General features: G+C 44.4%; 1 protein-coding gene across 7 annotated transcripts in view; it reads left to right on the top strand.

Annotated features, from left to right (window-relative positions):
- TFDP1 (transcription factor Dp-1) overlaps positions 1 to 20198 on the top strand; it is a 141750-nt gene extending 121552 nt beyond the window's left edge. For all 7 annotated transcript variants that reach the window (XM_050949915.1, XM_050949933.1, XM_050949880.1 and 4 more), the window contains exons 11-12: positions 1926 to 2007; positions 18786 to 20198. In XM_050949915.1, coding sequence (XP_050805872.1) covers positions 1926 to 2007; positions 18786 to 18933 — 230 coding nt within the window. In that variant the 3' untranslated portion in view covers positions 18934 to 20198. The remainder of the gene's footprint in view (positions 1 to 1925; positions 2008 to 18785) is intronic.
- Positions 20199 to 21015: the final 817 nt, after the last annotated feature.

Below are 21015 nucleotides of genomic sequence, written 5' to 3'. Positions count from 1 at the left end.
TAGCAGGGAACTGGTGTGTCACTCACTGGATGTACGTAGGACTCTTGCCTTTTAGCTGTAAAGGACTACATCACTTTGAAAGTCTCTTAGGCTCTTTATATCACTTGCAGAATGAATGAAAGGAGAGGCCATTTCCTTCCAGGGGCTGTCAAAATAGATTTTAGGATGCATCATGCTTTGCTACATGATGAACAGTGTTCCTCTTGAAGGCAGTGTAAGAGCACATTTGACTAATGCTCAGAAAGCATTGGTAGCTTCCCTTGAGACATCTTATTACTGATGTCTGTTGAGCAGCAACTTGGAGTTCTATACGCATAGTTCTAGACGCTATGCACTGGTGCAAGTAGCTGCCTGTGGTACTGCTTTGGGCAGCCAGTTCTGCAATCTGTTGCATTATAGTGCCCCATGCACCCTCCTAATTGAAAGATTCACTTCTTGTGAATCATGTGGAGTACCCTATACATAGGGACAATCGCTCAAAGAATATGAGTTACTCATCTTGTAGTAACTTGAGTTCTTCAACATGTGTAGTCCCTATGTGTAGTGTACTACTCAGCCTTCGCCTTCACTGCCTGGTTTACCCCAGTGTGAATAGCAGTAGAGAAGGAACTAAGAGGGCAGTGGTCCAGCACCGCCCTTTATCCACTCTATGAGGAGAGCGAGGGTACATGCACACACCAGACAGACATGGCTTGGGCAAAATCTCCGGTCCTGGGCTTATGGAGCGCATGCGCAACCTGATGTGCACCACATAGAGGAACAACACATCTCGAGGAATTAAAGTTACCACAACATGAGTAACTCATCCTTTTAGTTTTATTAATAATTTTTGTTGTGGAGGAAAACTTAAGGCAATATTGCGTTGATTCAATTATAAATGTGAAACATCTGGTAACTGCAAATGTCATTACTGGTTGATTATTTTTTGTTGCCATGATTGTTACTTCCACCACCTGAGAAGAAAAAGTCTCAATTTGTAGCATCCAGATAGGAAGTATGTTGTTGCATTTTGGAGTCTGATAGTTCTCTGCAGCTCTCTGATTTCCTTATCCCCTCCAATGGTGGCATTTTGGGTGTGGTGCTTGAGGAAATGTCTGTGTGAGTGAATATATTTTTCAGAGTTGGAAGACCTCTTTTTCCACTTTCTCTCTCTCTCTCTCCTCCCCCCACCCCCAGGCTGCAATCGGGGAATATTTTGATTGTTTATGCAATTATATTAATTTTAGACATCTGCTTGGGCATAATTTTAAAGCCTGCCTGAATTTGACTAGACCACAGCCAATGTGAACCCTAGCCCAAATGTGTTGAGTTGTTTTCATACCTGATCCAAATACAAATAGTTGGTTCTGTCAGGTTTGTGTCAGATTGCAAAGGTCTATTCACCAACCCAGACTCCATTTTCTTAACTTTATTTCCTTCAGTGGAACTGGGGGGACAAACTACCCACCCTGCTCCAGCTCAGTGAGTCAGTTCCCCACTCCTTTGGGCCACTGCCTCATCCTTAGGTTTTGGCCTGGCTGCTCCCCACATCCTGTATCTGTCATCTGTCTCCAGCCATCTTCTGCTCTTGGGGCTGGTGTGGTGACAGCTGAATGCCCCATTCCAGCCAGCCACCATCACTTCACTGCTAGGTCTGTGCTGTGGAGTGAGTGTGCTGAGAAGTCTCAACATTTCTCATTCTGCGGTGTACAAATGCAGGAAGGTGCCAGTGTTGGGCAGGAGCTGGGTACACAACCATCACTGCACCAAAGCCACAAGCAGAGGAGGTTATCAGAGACTACCAGACCTGAGCCGAAAAGTGTCAAGCTGTCTTCAGTTCAACCTGAACCCAACACTTGTTGTCAGGTCCCACTGAGTTTGAGTCAGGTTGTTTGTATGTGGTATTGTTGAATGTATTTTAAAGTATATACTTTTTTGTTTTACAGAAATGGCTCAGGGATCAATCAGCAGTGTATATGTAACAGCATCATCAGGTTCCACTTCAGATGTCACTAGATTTTCTGCCAGGTAAGTTAATACATAAATTAGCTTTAGCCTGTATTCCATAAGGTTTTCTGTCACTAGTTTGGCTTCAGCCACATGGTAAACCAGGTGTATCCAATTTTTTTTTTTTAAGGTAATTCTGAGTTGTTGTTTTTGCTGTAATTACTGGTATTTCTTACCAGTGCCCATCTACCTCTTGGTGAGCAAATGGACCATCACTTAAAGTAGTACGGCAGCTACCTCCTTTTGACATCTTCATATAAGTGAATTATGGTTAATATGTGATGAGCTAAGCAGTAACCTGTCAGAAAACATGGGGAAATAAATTAGCTAGACTAGGATTAGTATAGAATAGTTTAGGTTTTAAGTTTAGGGAAGGACTTTTTTAGCGTCACAAAGATACTATCTGGGCAGGATTCTTGTTTGATCATGGCTTCCTAGCATGAGGTAGGAAGAACTTAATTTCTTTGCTCATTGACAGCAACAGTAGTGGTCAGTTACCCTCTATATACACCACTGTAGCCATTTATCCACTCTGAGCTTGCCCATTTCCCCTTCTCTTTCTTGCTCATTTTATGAATATTAGCTTAGTTTTTGTTGCCTCTTTCTGCAGACATGCATATCATAACCTTAGTCCCAGATTTGGACCTTAGCGTCCAAAATATGGGGGTTAGCATGAAAACCTCCAAGCTTAGTTACCAGCTTGGACCTGGTACTTGCTGCCACCACCCAAAAAATTAGAGTGTTTTGGGGCACTCTGGTCCCCCTGAAAAACCTTCCCTGGGGACCCCAAGACCCAAATCCCTTGAGTCTCACAACAAAGGGAAATAATCCTTTTTCCCTTCCCCCCTCCAGGTGCTCCTGGAGAGATACACAGACACAAGCTCTGTGAATCCAAACAGAGTTACTCCCCCTCTCCGTTCCCAGTCCTGGAAACAAAAGCACTTTCCTCTTCACCCAGAGGAAATGCAAAATCAGGCTAGCAAATTCAACACACACAGATCTCCCCCTGATTTCTTCCTCCCACCAATTCCCTGGTGAGTACAGACTCAATTTCCCTGAAATTTCCCAGAAAAGAAAACTCCAACAGGTCTTAAAAGAAAGCTTTATATAAAAAAGAAAGGAAAAATACATACAAATGGTCTCTCTGTATTAAGGTGACAAAATACAGGGTCAATTGCTTAAAAGAATATTGAATAAACAGCCTTATTCAAAAAGAATACAAATCAAAGCACTCCAGCACTTATATTCATGCAAATACCAAAGAAAAGAAACCATATAACTTACTATCTGATCTCTTTGTCCTTACACTTAGAAACAGAAGATTAGAAAACAGAAACTACTTCTCCAAAGCTCAGAGAAAGCAGCAGACAGAAAACAAAGACCTCAGACACAAAATTCCCTCCACCCAAAGTTGAAAAAATCCGGTTTCCTGATTGGTTCTCTGGTCAGGTGCTTCAGGTGAAAGAGACATTAACCCTTAGCTATCTGTTTATGACACATGCTATATTTAAGACACCTGTGCAAGAGCTCTAGGTGGCCTTACATTTAATCTTATAATAGCAGTATTTAAAAAGCAAATATTGAAAAGGGACAAATTAACTCAACATAACCAGCCAGTGAATTAGCTACAAAAGTGTCATTTCTAACCCCCATTGTCTCGAAAATCATCTGTTCAGCCTTCTCCAAAAACTGTATCAAATACTATAAATGGCTTTTGTTGCACGCACAAAAGGTCACCAGACCCGAGTTGTTTTGGATGAAGGAGGGTGAGGGGAGCAAGTTCCAGAGTCCCTTGACTATTTTCGTACCTTGATGTCCTTCTGCCTACAGGGACCAACCTGAACTGCCCATGGCACCCCGTCACCAACACACATACCCTATAACTCTCTCCCTCTCTCTCTTACAGTATGGGATGGACCAGCATCATTGCAATCCCCAGGTTGTGAATCTCTCTTTCAGGACATGTCTTAATTCACTTGCTTTCTACTAGCTGAAAATCTTGTGTTGATGGGATACCTTTCGACAGGTGAAAATTTAAATCCGTGATTCTTTTTCTCTGAAGATACCATTGTGGCAGCTTTCCGTCTCTGTCACCTTACCTCAGAGTTTGAAAGGGGAACTCTTTGTGGGCATGGTACCTGGCTTTATTGCTCTGTCACATTAAAGCACTAAGTTTTGAAGTAGTTTTGTTAGTGGATGGGCTTATTTTTCTTTTACTGCATGTTGAAGTCAGGACTGGACAGTTCCAATAGAAATTATTAAACTTTGGGATGATTCAGATAATCCAGGAAGTTTTTGGAAAGTGTAGGGGACAATTTTCTGGTGCAAGTGCTGGAGGAACCAACTAGGGGCAAAGCTTTTCTTGACCTGCTGCTCAAAAACAGGGAAGAATTAGTAGGGGAAGCAAAAATGGATGGGAACCTGGGAGGCAGTGACCATGAGGTGGGCGAGTTCAGGATCCTGACACAAAGAAGAAAAGAGAGCAGCAGAATATGGACCCTGGACTTCAGAAAAGCAGATTTTGACTCCTTCAGGGAACTGATGGGCAGGATCCCCTGGGAGAATAACATGGTGTGGGGGAAGGAGTCCAGGAGAGATGGCTGTATTTTAAAGAATCTTTATTGAAGTTGCAGGAACAAACCATCCCAATGTGTAGAAAAAATAGTAAATATGGCAGGCAATCAGCTTGGCTTAACAGTGAAATCCTTGCTGATCTTAAACACAAAAAAGAAGCTTACAAGAAGTGGAAGATTGGACAAATGACCAGGGAGGTCTATAAAAATATTGCTCAGGGTTGCAGCAGTGAAATCAGGAAGGCCAAATCACACTTGGAGTTGCAGCTAGCAAGAGATGTTCAGAGTAACACGAAGGGTTTCTTCAGGTATGTTAGCAACAAGAAGTTCAAGGAAAGTGTGGGCCCCTTGAATGAGGGAGACAACCAAGAGACAGAGGATGTGGAAAAAGCATGCATCTGAGCGTGCTAAAGGAGTTGGCGGATGTGATTGCAGAGCCATTGGCATTATTTTTGAAAACACATGGTGATCGGGGCAGGTCCCGGATGACTGGAAAAAGGCTAATGTAGTGCCTATTTTTAAAAAAGGGAAGGAAGAGGATCGAGGAAACTACAGGCCAGTCAGCCTCACCTCAGTCCCTGGAAAAATCATGGAGCAGGTCCTCAAGGAATCAATTTTGAAGCACTTCGAGGAGAGGAAAGTGATCAGGAACAGTCAGCATGGATTCACCAAGGGCAAGTCATGTCTGACTAATGTAATTGCCTTCTATGACCAGCTAAGTGGCTCTGTGGATGAGGGGAAAGCAGTGGATGTGTCATTCCTTTACTTTAGCAAAGCTTTTTATACGGTCTCCCATAGTATTCTTGCTGGCAAGTTAAAGTAGTATGGATTGGATGAATGGACTATAAGATCGATAGAAAGCTGACTAGATCGTTGGGCTCAACAGGTAGTGATCATTGGCTCCATAACTAGTTGGCAGCCGGTATCAAGCGGAGTGCCCCAAGGGTTGCTCCTGGGGCCGGTTTTGTTCAATATCTTCATTAATGATCTGGAGGATGGCGTGGTCTACACCCTCAGCAAGTTTGCAGATGACACTAACCTGGGAGAAGTGGTAGATACACTGGAGGGTAGAGATAGGATACAGAGGTACTTAGACAAATAAGATGATTGGCCCAAAAGAAATCTAACGAGGTTAAACGAGGACAAGTGCAGAATCCTGCACTTAGGACAGAAGAATCCCATGCACTAGGCAGCAGTTCTGCAGAAAAGGACCTAGGGGTTACAGTGGACAAGAAGCTGGATATGAGTCAACAGTGTGTCCTTGTTGCCAAGAAGGCTAATGGCATTTTGGGCTGTATAAGTTGGAGCATTGCCAGCAGATCGAGGAACATGATCGTTCCCCTCTATTCAACATTGGTGAGGCCTCATCTGGAGTACTGTATCCAGTTTTGGGCCCCACGTTACAAGAAGGATGTGGAAAAATTGGAAAGAATCTAGCGGACAGCAACAAAAATGATTAGGAGTCTGGAGCACATGACTTATGAGGAGGGGCTGAGGGAACTGGGATTGTTTAGTCTGCAGGAGAGAAGAATGAGCGGGGATTTGGTAGCTGCTTTCAATTACCTGAAAGGGGATTCCAAAGAGGATGGTCTCAAGTTGCAGTGGGGGAGGTTTAGGTTGGATATTAGGAAAAACTTTTTCACTAGAAGGGTGGCAAAGCACTGGAATGGATTACTTAGAGAGGTGGTGGAATCTCCTTCCTTAGAGGTTTTTAAGGTCAGGCTTGACAAAGCCCTGGCTGAGATGATTTAGTTGGGGATTGGTCCTGCTTTGAGCAGAGGGTTGGACTAGATGACCTCCTGAGGTCCCTTCCAACCCTGATACTCTGATTCCATGAGAACTACCAGTGTGGGAAGGGTGAGGAATTCTTCCTATCTTGTGCTAGGGAGCAGAAGCTCAGGATACTGAGAATACTGCCAGAATATCTTCAGAGAAGCAGAATTACAAAATCAGTAAATTTCTCCCTTTTCACCTTCAAGTTTTCACCAAGTTTCTTGTGTAATGATTGGGGCCAAAGTGAATGGGAAACCTTGTATACTATAGGTCTTGAAATTTTACCAGGAATCTACTAGCCAGGGGCTTATACTAAGGTGGAGACTGTGGATCATTGGATTGGTGAGAAAACCAATTACCTTGCTCTTTTCTTTTCACTGGACTTCTAATATGCACACTATCCTTGCAGTGTGCTGGCACCCCTCAACATTGTACCGCCTTGGCTTGTTATGTTGGATAAATTTGTAGAATCCTTTCAACCCTACCTGCTGAGATAGGGAGTTTCTTATACCCTCATGCATGGGAGAATTTGGGTCACCACACATTACCCTTTCTCACTCCATCCAATAATCTTCATTCTCAGGAGCTCAGTTTCCCAGAAATATTTTTGCAAAAATGTAGTGTCTGACTGTTGCTGCTGTTAGTTATCCTGGCAGGAGCTAAACAAATCTGATTTTTCTGTACCGTTAAGTTGTGAGGGGAGGAAGGAATCAGGTGTCTTGGGGGAGGGGGAGCCCTGTTCTCTCTTGCAGGAAGTTTAGTGTGTACTCAATGCTCTTGAAAAGCCAGAAAATTAATGAAGTTGGAGCCTAGGTTGTCTGGCACTAAATCACTGCCTGAGCAGGATCTGGCTTTGGGAAATGTAGACAAAGTCAACTGATGTAGACACAAAAGCAATCAGTTGTAGATGCTATAATATGACTTAATTGCAGAAGCAGCGACTTTCACAAATAAACAACCCAAAACTACATGACAGGGTAGTTCTAGTGTGGATCTTCAACTACTACCCATGGCCCCTGATGTACCAAAAACCTGAGGGTGAGTGAAGATCATGCCACATCTGCACCCTCAGGTCTTCCAAGGGACCCTGATAGGGTGTAAGAGTCCTGACTCCCTCTCTTCCTGCGCACCAAAGGTAGGAAAGATGAGATGAGGGGGAGTCATAAGTTGTACTACACAGAGGCATAACCTTTCAGTATGCCATGTGGTTGCCCAGAACCAATCCTAAACAACTGACTGGATTTTAGGGTTCAGCTGAGCACTTCCTAACCCACCAACCACACTGGAATGCACCACAGAGGACAGGAGTCAGAGTGGATGCCCTGCCAATTAGCTAGAAAAGAATCTGCCCACTATTTCAAGTCCTTCAACAAAATATCTGACTCACTGTCAAATGTACTCCATTCTCTCGGCACTGGGGAGAGATTGCTTTATCATGGGAAATTGCTTTATCATCATTCTGTACTTACCAGTTTCTAAGTTCACTTCTTTCACAAGCAAATTGAAACTTTAGTATTACTACATTTAAAAACAAAAACAGCGATCACATGTCCAGTCTTGGTGTGTTGCAGTGAAGCCATTTCTGGCACAGACTGCACTTTCTACACTAATGCTGACACATGTGATTTAAAAAAAAAAAAACCTCCTGGCTGAAATCCATTTATTGCAGGAGGGGGAACACGTTGTGTTTTTTTTTTTTTAAATTGTTTTGTTTTGTTTTGTTGCCCTATGGATCCTGAAGCAACTGCTTTTGGTTCTTTTTTTTGTTTGCTTGCTTGTTTTTAACTTCTACAGTTGGGTTCCTTCTTTTTGGGGTACTTGTGTTCCAACTGCAACCACATGCCATTGTGGCTTCCTCCCTTTTCCTAGGCCTTTTCTGAAAAAGACTGCAGGGCATGCAACAAAAAATCTTAGATTTTTTTTAATCAGAATTACTTTTCTTGTGAGATTCCATAGCCTCCTATTTTGGCCAAGTCAAAAAAATACTACAAATAAGATATTTCAGACATATTCCACACATGCAAAAATGCATATGAATGGTATGAAAATTAAAGTACACACTATTGTATCAAATCATTGAACCTGAGATTATGTTCAAAGGATGATCCAGAGTTGCAGTCAGTTCTTCCTTTATGGCTTTGCTCATCCCTACTTATGATTTGGCTAATCATATGTGAATTTGTCATTTCTTCTTCGAGTGCTTGCTCATATCAATTCCAATTAGATGTGCGCCCACTGCGTTCACGTTCGTCGGAAGATTTTTACCCTAGCAACACTCACTGGGTTGGCTGGGTCGCCCCCTGGAGTGGCGCCGTTATGGCACCGAATATATACCCCTGCCGACCCAACGGCCCTTCAGTTCTATCTTACCGCGCGTGATGGTCGTTGGAGCTGTGGAGCGCGGCTTTGCTGATCTCCACGTCCCTAGCTACTCATAGTCTGTAGTATGTAAGGTCTTGGAAAAAATTTTGAAGGAGACAGTAGTTAAGGACATTGAGGTCAGTGGTAATTGAGACAAATTACAACATGGTTTTACTAAAGGTAGATCGTGCCAAACCAACCTGATCTCCTTCTTTGAGAAGGTGACAGATTATTTAGACAAAGGAAATGCGGTAGACCTAAATTACCTCGATTTCAGTAAGGCATTTGACACGGTTCCACATGTGGAATTATTAGTCAAATTGGAAAAGATGGGGATCAATATGAAAATTGAAAGGTGGATAAGGAACTGGTTAAAGGGGAGACTACAACGGGTCGTACTGAAGGGTGAACTGTCAGGCTGGAAGGAGGTTACTAGTGGAGTTCCTCAAGGATCGGTTTTGGGACCAATCTTATTTAACCTTTTTATTACTGATCTTGGCACAAAAAGCAGGAATGTGCTAATAAAGTTTGCAGATGACACGAAGCTGGGGGGTATTGCTAACACGGAGAAGGACCGGGATATCATACAGGAAGATCTGGATGACCTTGTAAACTGGAGTAATAGTAATAGGATGAAATTTAATAGTGAAAAGTGCAAGGTCATGCACTTAGGGATTAATAATAAGAACTTTAGATATACATTGGGGACACATCAGTTGGAAGCAACAGAGGAGGAAAAGGACCTTGGAGTATTGGTAGATCACAGGATGACTATGAGCCGCCAATGTGATATGGCCGTTAAAAAAGCTAATGCGGTTTTAGGATGCATCAGGCGAGGTATTTCCAGCAAAGATAAGGAGGTGCTAGTACCGTTAAATAAGGCGCTGGTGAGACCCCACCTGGAATACTGTGTGCAGTTCTGGTCTCCCATGTTTAAGAAGGATGAATTCAAACTGGAACAGGTTTAGAGACGGGCTACTAGGATGATCCGAGGAATGGAAAACATGTCATATGAAAGGAGACTTAAAGAGCTTGGCTTGTTTAGTCTAGCCAAAAGAAGGCTGAGGGGGGATATGCTTGCTCTTTATAAATATATCAGAGGGATTAATATTAGGGAGGGAGAGGAATTATTTAAGCTTAGTACCAATGTAGATACAAGAACAAATGGGTATAAACTGGACACTAGGAAGTTTAGATTTGAAATTAGACGAAGGTTTCTAACCATTAAAGGAGTGAAGTTCTGGAACAGCCTTCCAAGGGGAGTAGTGGGGGCAAAAGACATATCTGGCTTTAAGATTAAGCTTGATAAGTTTATGGAAGGGATGGTATGATGGGATAGCCTAATTTTGGCAATTGATCTTTGATTATCAGCAGATAAGTATGCCCAGTGGTCGGTGATGGGATGTTGGATGGGATGGGATCTGAGTTACTGCTGGCAGGTGAGCCTTGCCCACATGCTCAGGGTTTAGCTGATCGCCATATTTGGGGTCAGGAAGGAATTTTTCTTGGGGGCAGATTGACAGAGGCCCTGGAGGTTTTTCGCCTTCCTCTACAGCGTGGGGCATGGGTCACTTGCTGGTGGATTCTCTGCAGCTTGAGGTCTTCAAACCACAATTTGAAGACGTTAATAACTCAGACATAGGTTAGGGGTTTGTTTATAGAAGTGGATGGGTAGGGTTCTGTGGCCTGCTTTGTGCAGGGGGTCGGACTAGATGATCACATTGGTCCCTTCTGACCCTAGAAACTATGAGTCTATAGTTCTTTGCTGTTTGTTGTGTGTATAGTTCGAGTTCTTGTAGTTATAGTTAGTGTATATAGTTTATGAGGGGATCAGGGATTAGCCCCTTTCCTCCACCCCGGTACGGGCCCATGACCAAGGCACCAGGATTCAAACCGTGCTCGGCGTGCCAAAAACCGATGCCAATAGGGGATCCCCACGACTCCTACCTCACCCACCTTACCGATAAGTGCCGCATCTGCAAGTCGTTTAAACGAAGGACGAAGAAGGAGTGAGACTTTTGATTGAAACAGCTCCTCATGGAGTCATCACTTAGTCCTGCAGCATCGGTACTGAGCGCCCAACAGACTACTTCTATAAAGAGCGCTCCTTCGGCCCCGGACCGCTCCAGTACCGAGAAGGAGCTCTGGCACCGACCCTTACCGGCACCGACGTGCTTGGCACCACTCCCTGTCCCCGAGACCCAGGAAGCAACATAGCGCTCCAGCTGCTTCAGCTCCACAGAAGGAGCGCTCTTCAAAGACCGTTCGTCCGGCACCGTCATCTGCCGTGGCACCGTCGACTGTGGCACCACCGATTGCGGCTCCACCGAGCGTGGCACTGCCGATTCCGGTCCCACAAGGGCCGTTGAGTCCAGTGCCTGACAGCTCTCCGGCTCATGCTGTGGTTGAGCTTGCCCTCCCTTCTACGCCGGAGACCACCTCCACGGCAAGGGAGCTCATCGCCATGACGGAGTCGTCACAGCCTCAACCCCCGGCACTGCCGGTGCGGGCCATACAATCCATCGGGAAACCGGCCCTAGTAAGGCCACCTTCCGTTGGTCCAACAGAGAGACGTGGTTCAAGATCACGGTCTCATGGATGCTCTCGATCACGCCATTCCCACTCCCGGCGCTGCTCGTGGTCCCGGCACCACTTTCCATTGCGGTACCGGTCGCACTTGCGGCACCATTCGACATGTCGTTCGCCGACCAGATACTCCCGGTACTGATCCGACTCACGGCACTGATCTCGTCACCGTGTGTCCTATAGTCGCTCCAGATGAAGCGACTCAAGATCCCAGTCGACCTCCCAGCACTGCTACGGTAGAAGGTCCTGATCTCGCTCACGGTACCGTTATAGCTCCCGGTACCACTCCCCGGTACCACACCGGGATCGAGCATCCAGAACAGTGGCACCCTTCCAGGGTCTGTTGGCACCTCCATGGCCATCGAGACACACATTGGTGTCATCGCAGGCTGGTAGCGCATCCTGTCCTCAGGAGCGTGACTCTGTCGTCCTCAGCCATATATTTCCAGAGAGCCAGAGCTACGAGCAAGGGCCTCATCACTGGTCCTTCTCGACACTGGGGGCATACCACCAAGCCCACTATGCTCCATCAGTGGCTCCACAGTCGGCCCTGTCAGAACACTGGGTACCAGAGGCGACAATAAGCCACCCCCCTCCTACGGGAACGGATGAGGCTCCGATACCATCTGCAGACACCCAGGTTCCACCTGATGCAGATGACACTCCTCAAGTACAGGAGCCCCCACAGGATCCCCTGGTCCCGGGCCTCTCCTCCTCCTCCTCACCTGACGAGGTGGTGGCAGGAACGTCCTCCTCAGGCCCTCCACCAATTGATCTCAGGGCCCATCAAGACCTTTTGAGACGAGTGGCTAAGAATATGAACTTACAGGTGGAGGAGGTTCCTGAAATAGGATGTCCACGACAGGGTCTTCTATCAGCTGATGCACCTACTAAAGTGGCCCTTCCGTTTATCCGCACCATACAGGCTAATGCGGACACAATTTCGCAATCCCCAGTCTCGATTCCATCTACAGCAAGGGGAGTAGAGAGAAAATATATGGTCCCCTCAAAGGGGTATGAATATCTCTACATTCACCCACCTCCTTGCTCTTTAGTGTTGCAATCGATGAACAAAAGGGAGTGTCATGGCCAGCAAGCCCCGGCTCCTAAGTCAAAGGAGGCTAGGCGCATAGACCTCCTAGGCTGCGAAATACCCTTGACCGGGGGCCTCCAACTTAGGGTGGCGAACCAACAAGCCCTCCTAAGTAGGTATAACTTTAACACATGGGTGTCCTTGGGGAAGTTTACGGAGCTTCTTCCCCAGGAGTCTTGTCAAGAATTAACGGCCCTACTTGAGGAGAGTAAAAAGGTAGCAAGAACATCCCTCCAAGCCTCTGTATGCAGCGGACTCTGCAGCCAGAACTCTGGTGTCAGGAGTGACGATGAGGCGTATCTCCTGGCTCCAGGTATCAGGCCTTCCCCCTGAATTACAACAAACTATTCAGGATTTGCCCTTCGGAGGCCAGGGCTTGTTCTCAGATAAGACTAACCCCAGACTGCAAAGTCTGAAGGACAATCGCGTTATAATGCGCTCGCTGGGTATGCACACGCCAGTGACCCAACACAGGACCTTCCGGCCCCAACCACACCGCCCTTACGCCCCGCCTAGGCCACATCAGGACTTTAGCAGAAGGCGTGGTAGAGGGAATCGTCGGAGGCAGTCTGACCCTCAAGGAGCTCAAAATCAGGCACCCCGTAAACCACCAGCGGGGCCCAAGCAGAACTTTTGATTGGACGCCTGAGGGTGGCCCATCAGTTGCTCTACGGGATTCTTCTCCTCCTTTTTTCAACCGTGTCTCCCAATTCGTCCCTGCCTGGACCCAGCTAACTTCAGATCGTTGGGTCGTGCGCACGGTGGAAGGGGGATTCCAGCTCCAATTTGTTTCAACCCCGCCTTTCCACCCTCCTTCCCCATCCATCTTCAGGGACCCCTCTCACGAGCAATTCCTCTTACAAGAGGTCCAGTCGCTCTTAGCCATGGGAGGTGCCAAAAGACATGAGGGGCAAGGGGTTTTATTCTCGGTACTTCCTAATCCCCAAGGCAAAGGGAGGTCTACGACCGATCGTAGACCTGCGAGGACTCAACAAATTCACGATAAAGCTGAAATTCCGCATGGTAACCTTGGGGACCATTATCCCTCCCTGTATCCGGGAGACTGGTATGCCACCCTCGATATGAAAGATGTGTATTTCCACATGGCAATTTACCCACCACGCAGACGGTACCTCCGTTTTGTGGTCAGCCATCAACACTTTCAGTTCATTGTACTTCCATTTGGCCTTTCTGCGGCTCTGCGTGTGTTCACAAAATGCATCGCTGTAGTCGCTGCCTTCTTCCGGCGTCGTCGGGTACACGTCTACCCATATCTCGACGATTGGCTCATTCGAGGGACTTCCCAGTTACAAGTGTCGCAGCACCTGCGCATCGTCAAAGACCTCTTCGAGAGCGTAGGCCTGATGTTCAACACAGAGAAGTCTACTCTGACACCCATGCGGAGAATAGACTTCATTGGAGCAGTTCCGGACTCCAGTCTGGCCAGAGCCTGCCTCCCGCAGTCGCGTTTTCAAGCAATGGCTTCAATTATTTGAGGTCTTCAAACCTTCCTGACAACATGGGTGCGCACCTGCCTCAGCCTAGTAGGTCACATGGCCTCCTGCACCTTCGTGACCAAGCATGCGAGGCTATGCCTCCGTCCCTTTCAAACCTAGCTTGCTTTAATATACCAACCACGTAGAGACAGTCTGGACTCGGTGCTCACTATTCCCCGGAAGGTTCCGGGCTCCCTAACCTGGTGACTAAACCCCACTCTAGTCTGTGCAGGGATGGAATTCCACCTACCGCAACCCTCGATGGCTCTAACCACAGATGTGTCATCTCTGGGTTGGGGTGCCCACCTTGAGGGCTTTTGCATTCAAGGCCTCTGATCACCTCAAGAGCTGGCCTTACACATCAGTGTGCGGGAGCTGAGAGCGGTCCGTCTAGCATGCCAGGTGTTTCGAAACCATCTCCAAGGCCGTTGTGTATCAGTGTTCACAGACAACACAATGGCCATGTTTTACATAAACAAGCAGGGTGGAACACTCTCCTCCCTCTTTTGTCAAGAAGCCTGTCCATCTCTGGGACTTCTGCACAGCCCACTTGATCGATTTGTTAATGTCTTTTCTCCCAGGAGTCCAGAACGCTCTGGCAGATCATCTCAGCAGATCCTTCCTGTCTCATGAGTGGTCGATTCATCCGGGCATCATCCATTCTGTTTTCTGGAAGTGGGAGTTTCCCCACATAGGCCTCTTTGCCTCCCGAGAGAACAGGAAATGCCAGTTGTTCTGCTCCTTCCAGGGACGCTCCCCGGGCTCCCTCTCAGACGGATTCCTGATCCCGTGGAAGAGGCACCTGCTCTGTGCCTTTCCACCGTTTCCGCTCGCCCACAGAGTCCTACTCAAGCTCCCCAGGGACAGCGCCCACCTGATCCTGATTGCTCCAGCGTGGCTGAGGCAGCACTGGTACACCATGTTGTTCGACCTCTCAGTGGCAGACCCGATTTCCCTGCTACTCTGGCTGGATCTCATAACACAGGACTTCGGCAGGCTTCACCATCTGGACCTGCAGTCTCTTCATCTCACAGCATGGTTGCTGCATGGTTGAGCCAGTCTGAGTTGCATTGCTCTGCCTCGGTCCAACAGGTGCTCTTGGGCAGTAGGAAGCCTTCCACTAGGATGACATATCTAGCTAAGTGGAAGCGTTTCTCCTGCTGGTGCACTCAGCGTAGCTCAGTCCTCAGGCAGGTGTCCGTTCCTACTGTCCGGGACTACCTCTGGTCCCTGAAAGCACAGGGCCTAGCGGTCTCTTCCATAAAGGTGCGTCTGGCAGTCACCTCCGCCTTCCACCCAGGGGAAAATGGCCGATCAATCTTCTCTCACCCCATAGTTTCAAGGTTCCTCAAGGAACTGGAACGTTTGTACCCTCAAGTCAGACACCCGACCCCTACCTGGGATCTCAGCTTGGTGCTAGCCAAGCTTATGGGTGCTCCTTTCGAACCACTGGCCACCTGCTCGCTGATGTACCTTTCCTGGAAGACAGCCTTCCTTGTCGCTATTACTTCGGCAAGACGAGTATCTGAGCTTCGGGCCTTGACAGCGGACCCCACGTATACGGTATTCCATAAGGACAAGGTACAGCTGCGACCACACCCCTCCTTCCTCCCTAAGGTGGTGATTGACATGAAAGGCGGACAAGACATCTTTCTCCCAGTCTTTTTCCCGAAGCCGCACCCATCGTGTTGGGAACAACAGCTGCACACGCTAGACGTTTGCAGGGCTCTCGCCTTTTATGTCGAGAGAACAAAACCCTTCCGAAGGTCACCTCAGCTCTTTGTAGCTGTGGTAGACTGGATGAAAGGTCTTCCGGTCTCATACCAACGAATTTCGTCTTGGGTAACATTCTGCATCCACACATGCTATGGTTTGGCTCACGTTCCGGCTAGCCACCTCACCGCCCATTCTACTCGGGCTCAAGCTTCATCTGCTGCCTTCCTGGCCCATGTTCCCATCCAGGAAATATGTCGGGCAGCTACCTGGTCATCAATTCACACCTTTACCTCACATTACGCATTGGTTCAACAGTCCAGAGATGATGCAGCATTTGGCTCAGCAGTTTTGCATTCTGCAACATCTCACTCTGACCCCACCGCCTGAGTAAGGCTTGGGAATCACCTAATTGAAATCGATATGAGCAAGCACTCGAAGAAGAAAAGACAGTTACTCACCTTTGTAACTGTTGTTCTTTGAGATGTGTTGCTCATATCCATTCCAACCCCGCCCTCCTTCCCCTCTGTCGGAGTAGCTGGCAAGAAGGAACTGAAGGGCCGTTGGGTTGACAGGGGTATATATCCGGCGCCACTCCAGGGGGCGACCCGGGCGACCCACCGAGTGTTGCTAGGGTGAATATCTTCCAACGAATGTGCACACGGCGCGCGCACGCCTAATTGGAATGGATATAAGCAACACGTCTTGAAGAACAACAGTTACGAAGGTGAGTAACAGTCTTTTTTTGCACAGAATTTCTCAGCTGATATTTTGTTTCCGTCAAGTTTGGAAACTATACTACTAAATTGTTTGTATATGTTTCTCAAGCAATCTTCTTAAAATCCACTGCGTCAGATAAGTATTGCCTATATTACTGAAAAACTGAAAAGTTAATGACTCGCCCTCAACTATTCATTGAGTTAGTGGCAGAGCTGGGATTAGAACTGGCTCCTAATCCCATGTTCATTGAGCCACTGGTATTTTAATTCTTATGTTTGTGTTATTAATACAATTTTAGTAATATTAGTGAGTGGTGTAACTTCAGTATTTCACAATTTATATATTTAAAATTTAACTGCTACTTAAAGTATAGCACACAAAATAAAGTAAAGCCACATTTCTTTTGTGAAATGTTTCTGTACCATTATTATTTGTCATAGACATTGTAAGTAAGGTGAAGAGTGCAGTGTTCCACATTTCCAGTCTCTTATTTATACCATTTAGATTTGCATCACTCTTATGTTTTACTCTTTTGTATTCTTAAACATTGAAATACTTATCACTCTCTCCTTAACAATGATACATTAGCCTTACAAGTGTGTATTAATATATATTTTATTTATATTTTGAGGGACAGTTGGTAAGTAGTTCATAACTAGTAATGAAGGAGAATGTTAAACAACATTTGTGAGGGATAAATACTTTTAAATTAGCAGGTCTTGATAATTTTCACCCAAGAGTCCTAGAAGAATTGACTGAGGAGATTTGTCTTGTTGATGTTAGATTTTAATATGTGTTGGAATGCAGTTAGGCTGCAATCACAGAAGGCTGGAAATGTGCTAATGTATCAATATTCATGAAGGAAAAGCAACATGACCTTTGGTAATTTCAGGCCAGTTAGTGTGACATAATTCCCAGAAAAAATAAGGGAAAAGCTGATATGGTACTCAATAAATAGAGAAGTAAAGGCTAGGAATATAATTAATGCTAGTCAACATGGTTTTATTGAAAATAGGTCTTATCTAGTAAACTTGTTTCCATTTTTTTGATGAGCTATAAAAAGTTTAATTAATAAAGGTAACTAGATTTAATATTCTTAGGCTTTGGTAAGGTGTTTGACTTAGTACCACAGAACATTGATTTTTTTTTTAAAGTAGCACTGTACAATATCAAGCACATCTTAAACGAATTAGCTGGTAAATTAAGAAGTCTGAATGGCTGTCTGTGGGGAATCATTAAACATTAGTCAGAGTGGGAAATAACAAGGACAAGGGAAGTCATACAGAGCAATCGGGGGTGTATTCTACACTGTGCAAACAGTGCAAATTAGAGGGGTGTGAATTGTAGAGTGCCTTAACTGCCCTGTGTAGACCTTGCTGGCAGGAACCAAAAAGTAATGTTAACGTACACTGAGTATCTTTTTGTTTGTACCAGTAGGATCTCTTCGGGGCAGTGAGAGTGTAACACATTAGTGCACTCTACAGTTCATTCCTCTGTTGTTCACGCTAGTTCGATTATTTGGTAAACTGGGCTCATTCAAACTTATTTTTTAATACAGCTGAATGCAAGGTTATATATCTAGAAGTAAATAATGCAGACTGTACCTGCATAATGGGGGAAATGCCTTGGAGCTCTGTTAAGTTAATCAAAAAGAAGATTGAGATGACTTAATTGTGGATAAGTACCTTCACAGGAAGAAAATACTAGGTACTAAAGAGCTCTTTAGCCTAGGGAAGAAAGGCATAAAAAGAACCAATGGTTGAAAGTTAAAGCCAGACAAATTCAAGTGAGAAATAAGGCACAGATTTGTAACAGAATGATTAACCATTGTAACAAACTATCAAGAGAAGTCATGAATTCTCTACTTGAAGTCTTTCGCCTGGTCTACACTAGACTAGATGTGATAAATCGACTCCTGCTGGATCGATGGCTGCCCATCGATCTGGCAGGTAGTATAGACATACCCTTTGAATCAAGACTGGATGCCTTCTGGAAAATATGCCTTAGTTTTGATGATATTCTATGGCCTTTATAATTAAGGGTATGAGATGATGATTTGATGCTTCCTTCTGGCCTTAAAACACTAAACTTATTTGGAGTGAAATCTGGTAAACAGACATTTGAATGTCTAAAATGTTCTTTGGACTATTTTTCAGTGGTACATTAAACTATAGGAGAAGGTGCAAGTGTCTTCTCTCTCTGATTTGTTTAGCAGTTTTTCACTGTTGCAATTTGCCTTTGAATATGGATTTGCAATCTTGGGAAGGAAACAATTTTAAAAATGTGTTTAATAATGAAATATCACACCAGTTACAAAAGTAGATGTTTGGAGTGGTGAAGAGGAGTAGATAAAACCCCAATGACTCTTTTCCTGGAAATGTTCAAAGTTTCATTAAGTGTTACACCTCAGTTACACTTCAGTTACAAGTAACAGTTTGTTTAACATTTCTCACTTTTTAAAAAAACTTAATTTTCTTACTTCAGTGACTTTACCAATGGTGGAGATGGGATGTTAGCAACAAGTTCCAATGGATCGCAGTACAGTGGCTCCAGAGTTGAAACACCAGTCTCTTATGTTGGAGATGATGACGACGAGGATGATGACTTTAATGAAAATGACGATGATGACTGATCCTTTTTGATTATATACTTTTCAGGAATAAAATTATTCTAGGGAGAGTGCACTCACACGCGCACTCTGTCTGTCTCTCTCTCTCTCTATTTTTTTCTCTCAAAATATACATGTATATCTATATCTAGATATAGATATATATATTTTGCCCCGTCCCACAAGGAAAATATTGGTAAGCAGTTCTGAGTTTAGAAATTGCACCTCAGATAAGCAAATAAGGATTGTTTTATGTAGGATATTTTTAAATGTGGTGTGGATGTGTGTTTTGATACCAGTGTGTTAATGCAGAGCCTTTATTATTTGCTCCTTTTTTTTTTTTTTTTTTTTTTTTTTTTTTTTTTTTTTTTACACTTGAAGGAAAATGCATTTTCCCCCAAATGTTATTGCTAAGTTTGCTAAAGAAAATGTAGCCGCATCAATGAAGAAATAAAATGCTAACTTTCGGTGAGAAATGGGTACACTGAATGGCTATAAGTTTGGAGTGTATTTTGATGACAGCCTTTGTTGGGGGATGGCAAGCTCATGTAGTAGTTGTGGGGATATTTTTATTTTTATTTTATTTTATTTTTTTGTTAATCATGCAGTGTCCAAAGAACCAAACGAGATCCATTTTACTTTTTTACATGTGAAATTCCATAAATGTTGTGAATTTATTTTCCCTTAAATAATATCTAACACAATTCCATCAAGTTTATATGCTGTTTTCACTGAATGTTGGGACATATGAATTACAAAGTTTTTGGCAAATGTTTACTGCCAGCTGATGCAGCTATATAAAATGTCTTGAAGGTTTGGAATGAGTTATTGCTTATGGTAAAATTGCCTGATTTCTTACAGGCAGACTTTGGAAACTTTTTATTATATAGTTGTTTACATACTTATAAGTCTATCATATAAAGACATGTACTGAAACAAATCTTTGTATTTGTTTCATAAGCATCTTCCTGTAATCTATTATAAAGTTGAAATTAAATATAGAGAATGTTTTAAGTTTTTTAACTCAAAATTGTCAATCATTTTTAATAGTTCATTTTTTATAAAAGGAATTTCAGGGCAGGTGGTAGTCTTTTAAAATTTATTCACAAAACATTTAACTGCACAAATACTGTCAGCTGCCTATCTAAGACAGTAGTCTTTTTATTGAAACACAAATAAACTTTTCTGTAATATTTTATGGAATATAAAGAGACTTTAATTGTTTGACATGTTTAACCTTGGCACTGTTAGTTTTTATTAATAAAACGCGCATGGGCATTTTTAACAAACTCTGTGTTTTTCTAATTTAGGATTATTCTATCTAGAACTTTTAATCTTATTCAGGGGCTTAGCAGATGTCCCCATGGTCAAGTGGAGGCGTGAGTATCTAGAAGAGCCCATTGGTTTTAAATAGGTAACAAAACAGATGTCCCGCTTCATCATATCCCAGGATGCATGTGTTCCTTTGCATCACTGATGTGAGCAACAATCCGTCCTTAGCAGCTGAGGCAGCCCGATCCACTTTTGCAAGGAAGAGCAGAAGCCACATCTGTACCTGCACAGCCTATCACAATATTTGAATGGCAGCACAAAGACTGGTGGGTCTCCTGAGTTCTAAAACTCATCAGTTAGGATTGGACTAGAAGAAAACATGTTGAGGAAGGGAGGACAGATGGGGGAAGAGGAAGGCTGAAAGTTGGGGACAAAGAAGATAAAAAGAGAGGGTATAAAGCAGTTCCCAGCCACTGTCTCCAACTGCATTTAGCTGAGGCTCTGGTAGTTAAAAAATTAATGAAGTACCTGAGTCTCAAAACTTGCCCCCTTTTCCTCATTTCCTGTCTCTGATTACTTCCACAAAACTGAAGGGAGAGGGTCTGAAACAGAAGCAAGATTGGAGCCGAGGATGAGGAAACTAATCTATTTACGCTGCTCCCACTTCAGAAATCCTTACTAGCAAAGGCAGAAACCAGGAAGTCAAGAATATCCTTCCATTGGTTTCTTTTAAATGGCTTGTCGGAATTCACTTAATGTGTTCTTCAGGTAGTCACCTGCTCAGAATGGATCCCTTTGGTATATGGGGGAAGGAAAGAAAAAGGGAGAGCAAAA

This window comes from Gopherus flavomarginatus, chromosome 1, assembly GCF_025201925.1.
Source record: "Gopherus flavomarginatus isolate rGopFla2 chromosome 1, rGopFla2.mat.asm, whole genome shotgun sequence".
Classification (NCBI taxonomy): Eukaryota; Metazoa; Chordata; order Testudines; family Testudinidae; genus Gopherus; species Gopherus flavomarginatus.
This window is presented reverse-complemented; position numbering and strand designations above follow the sequence as displayed.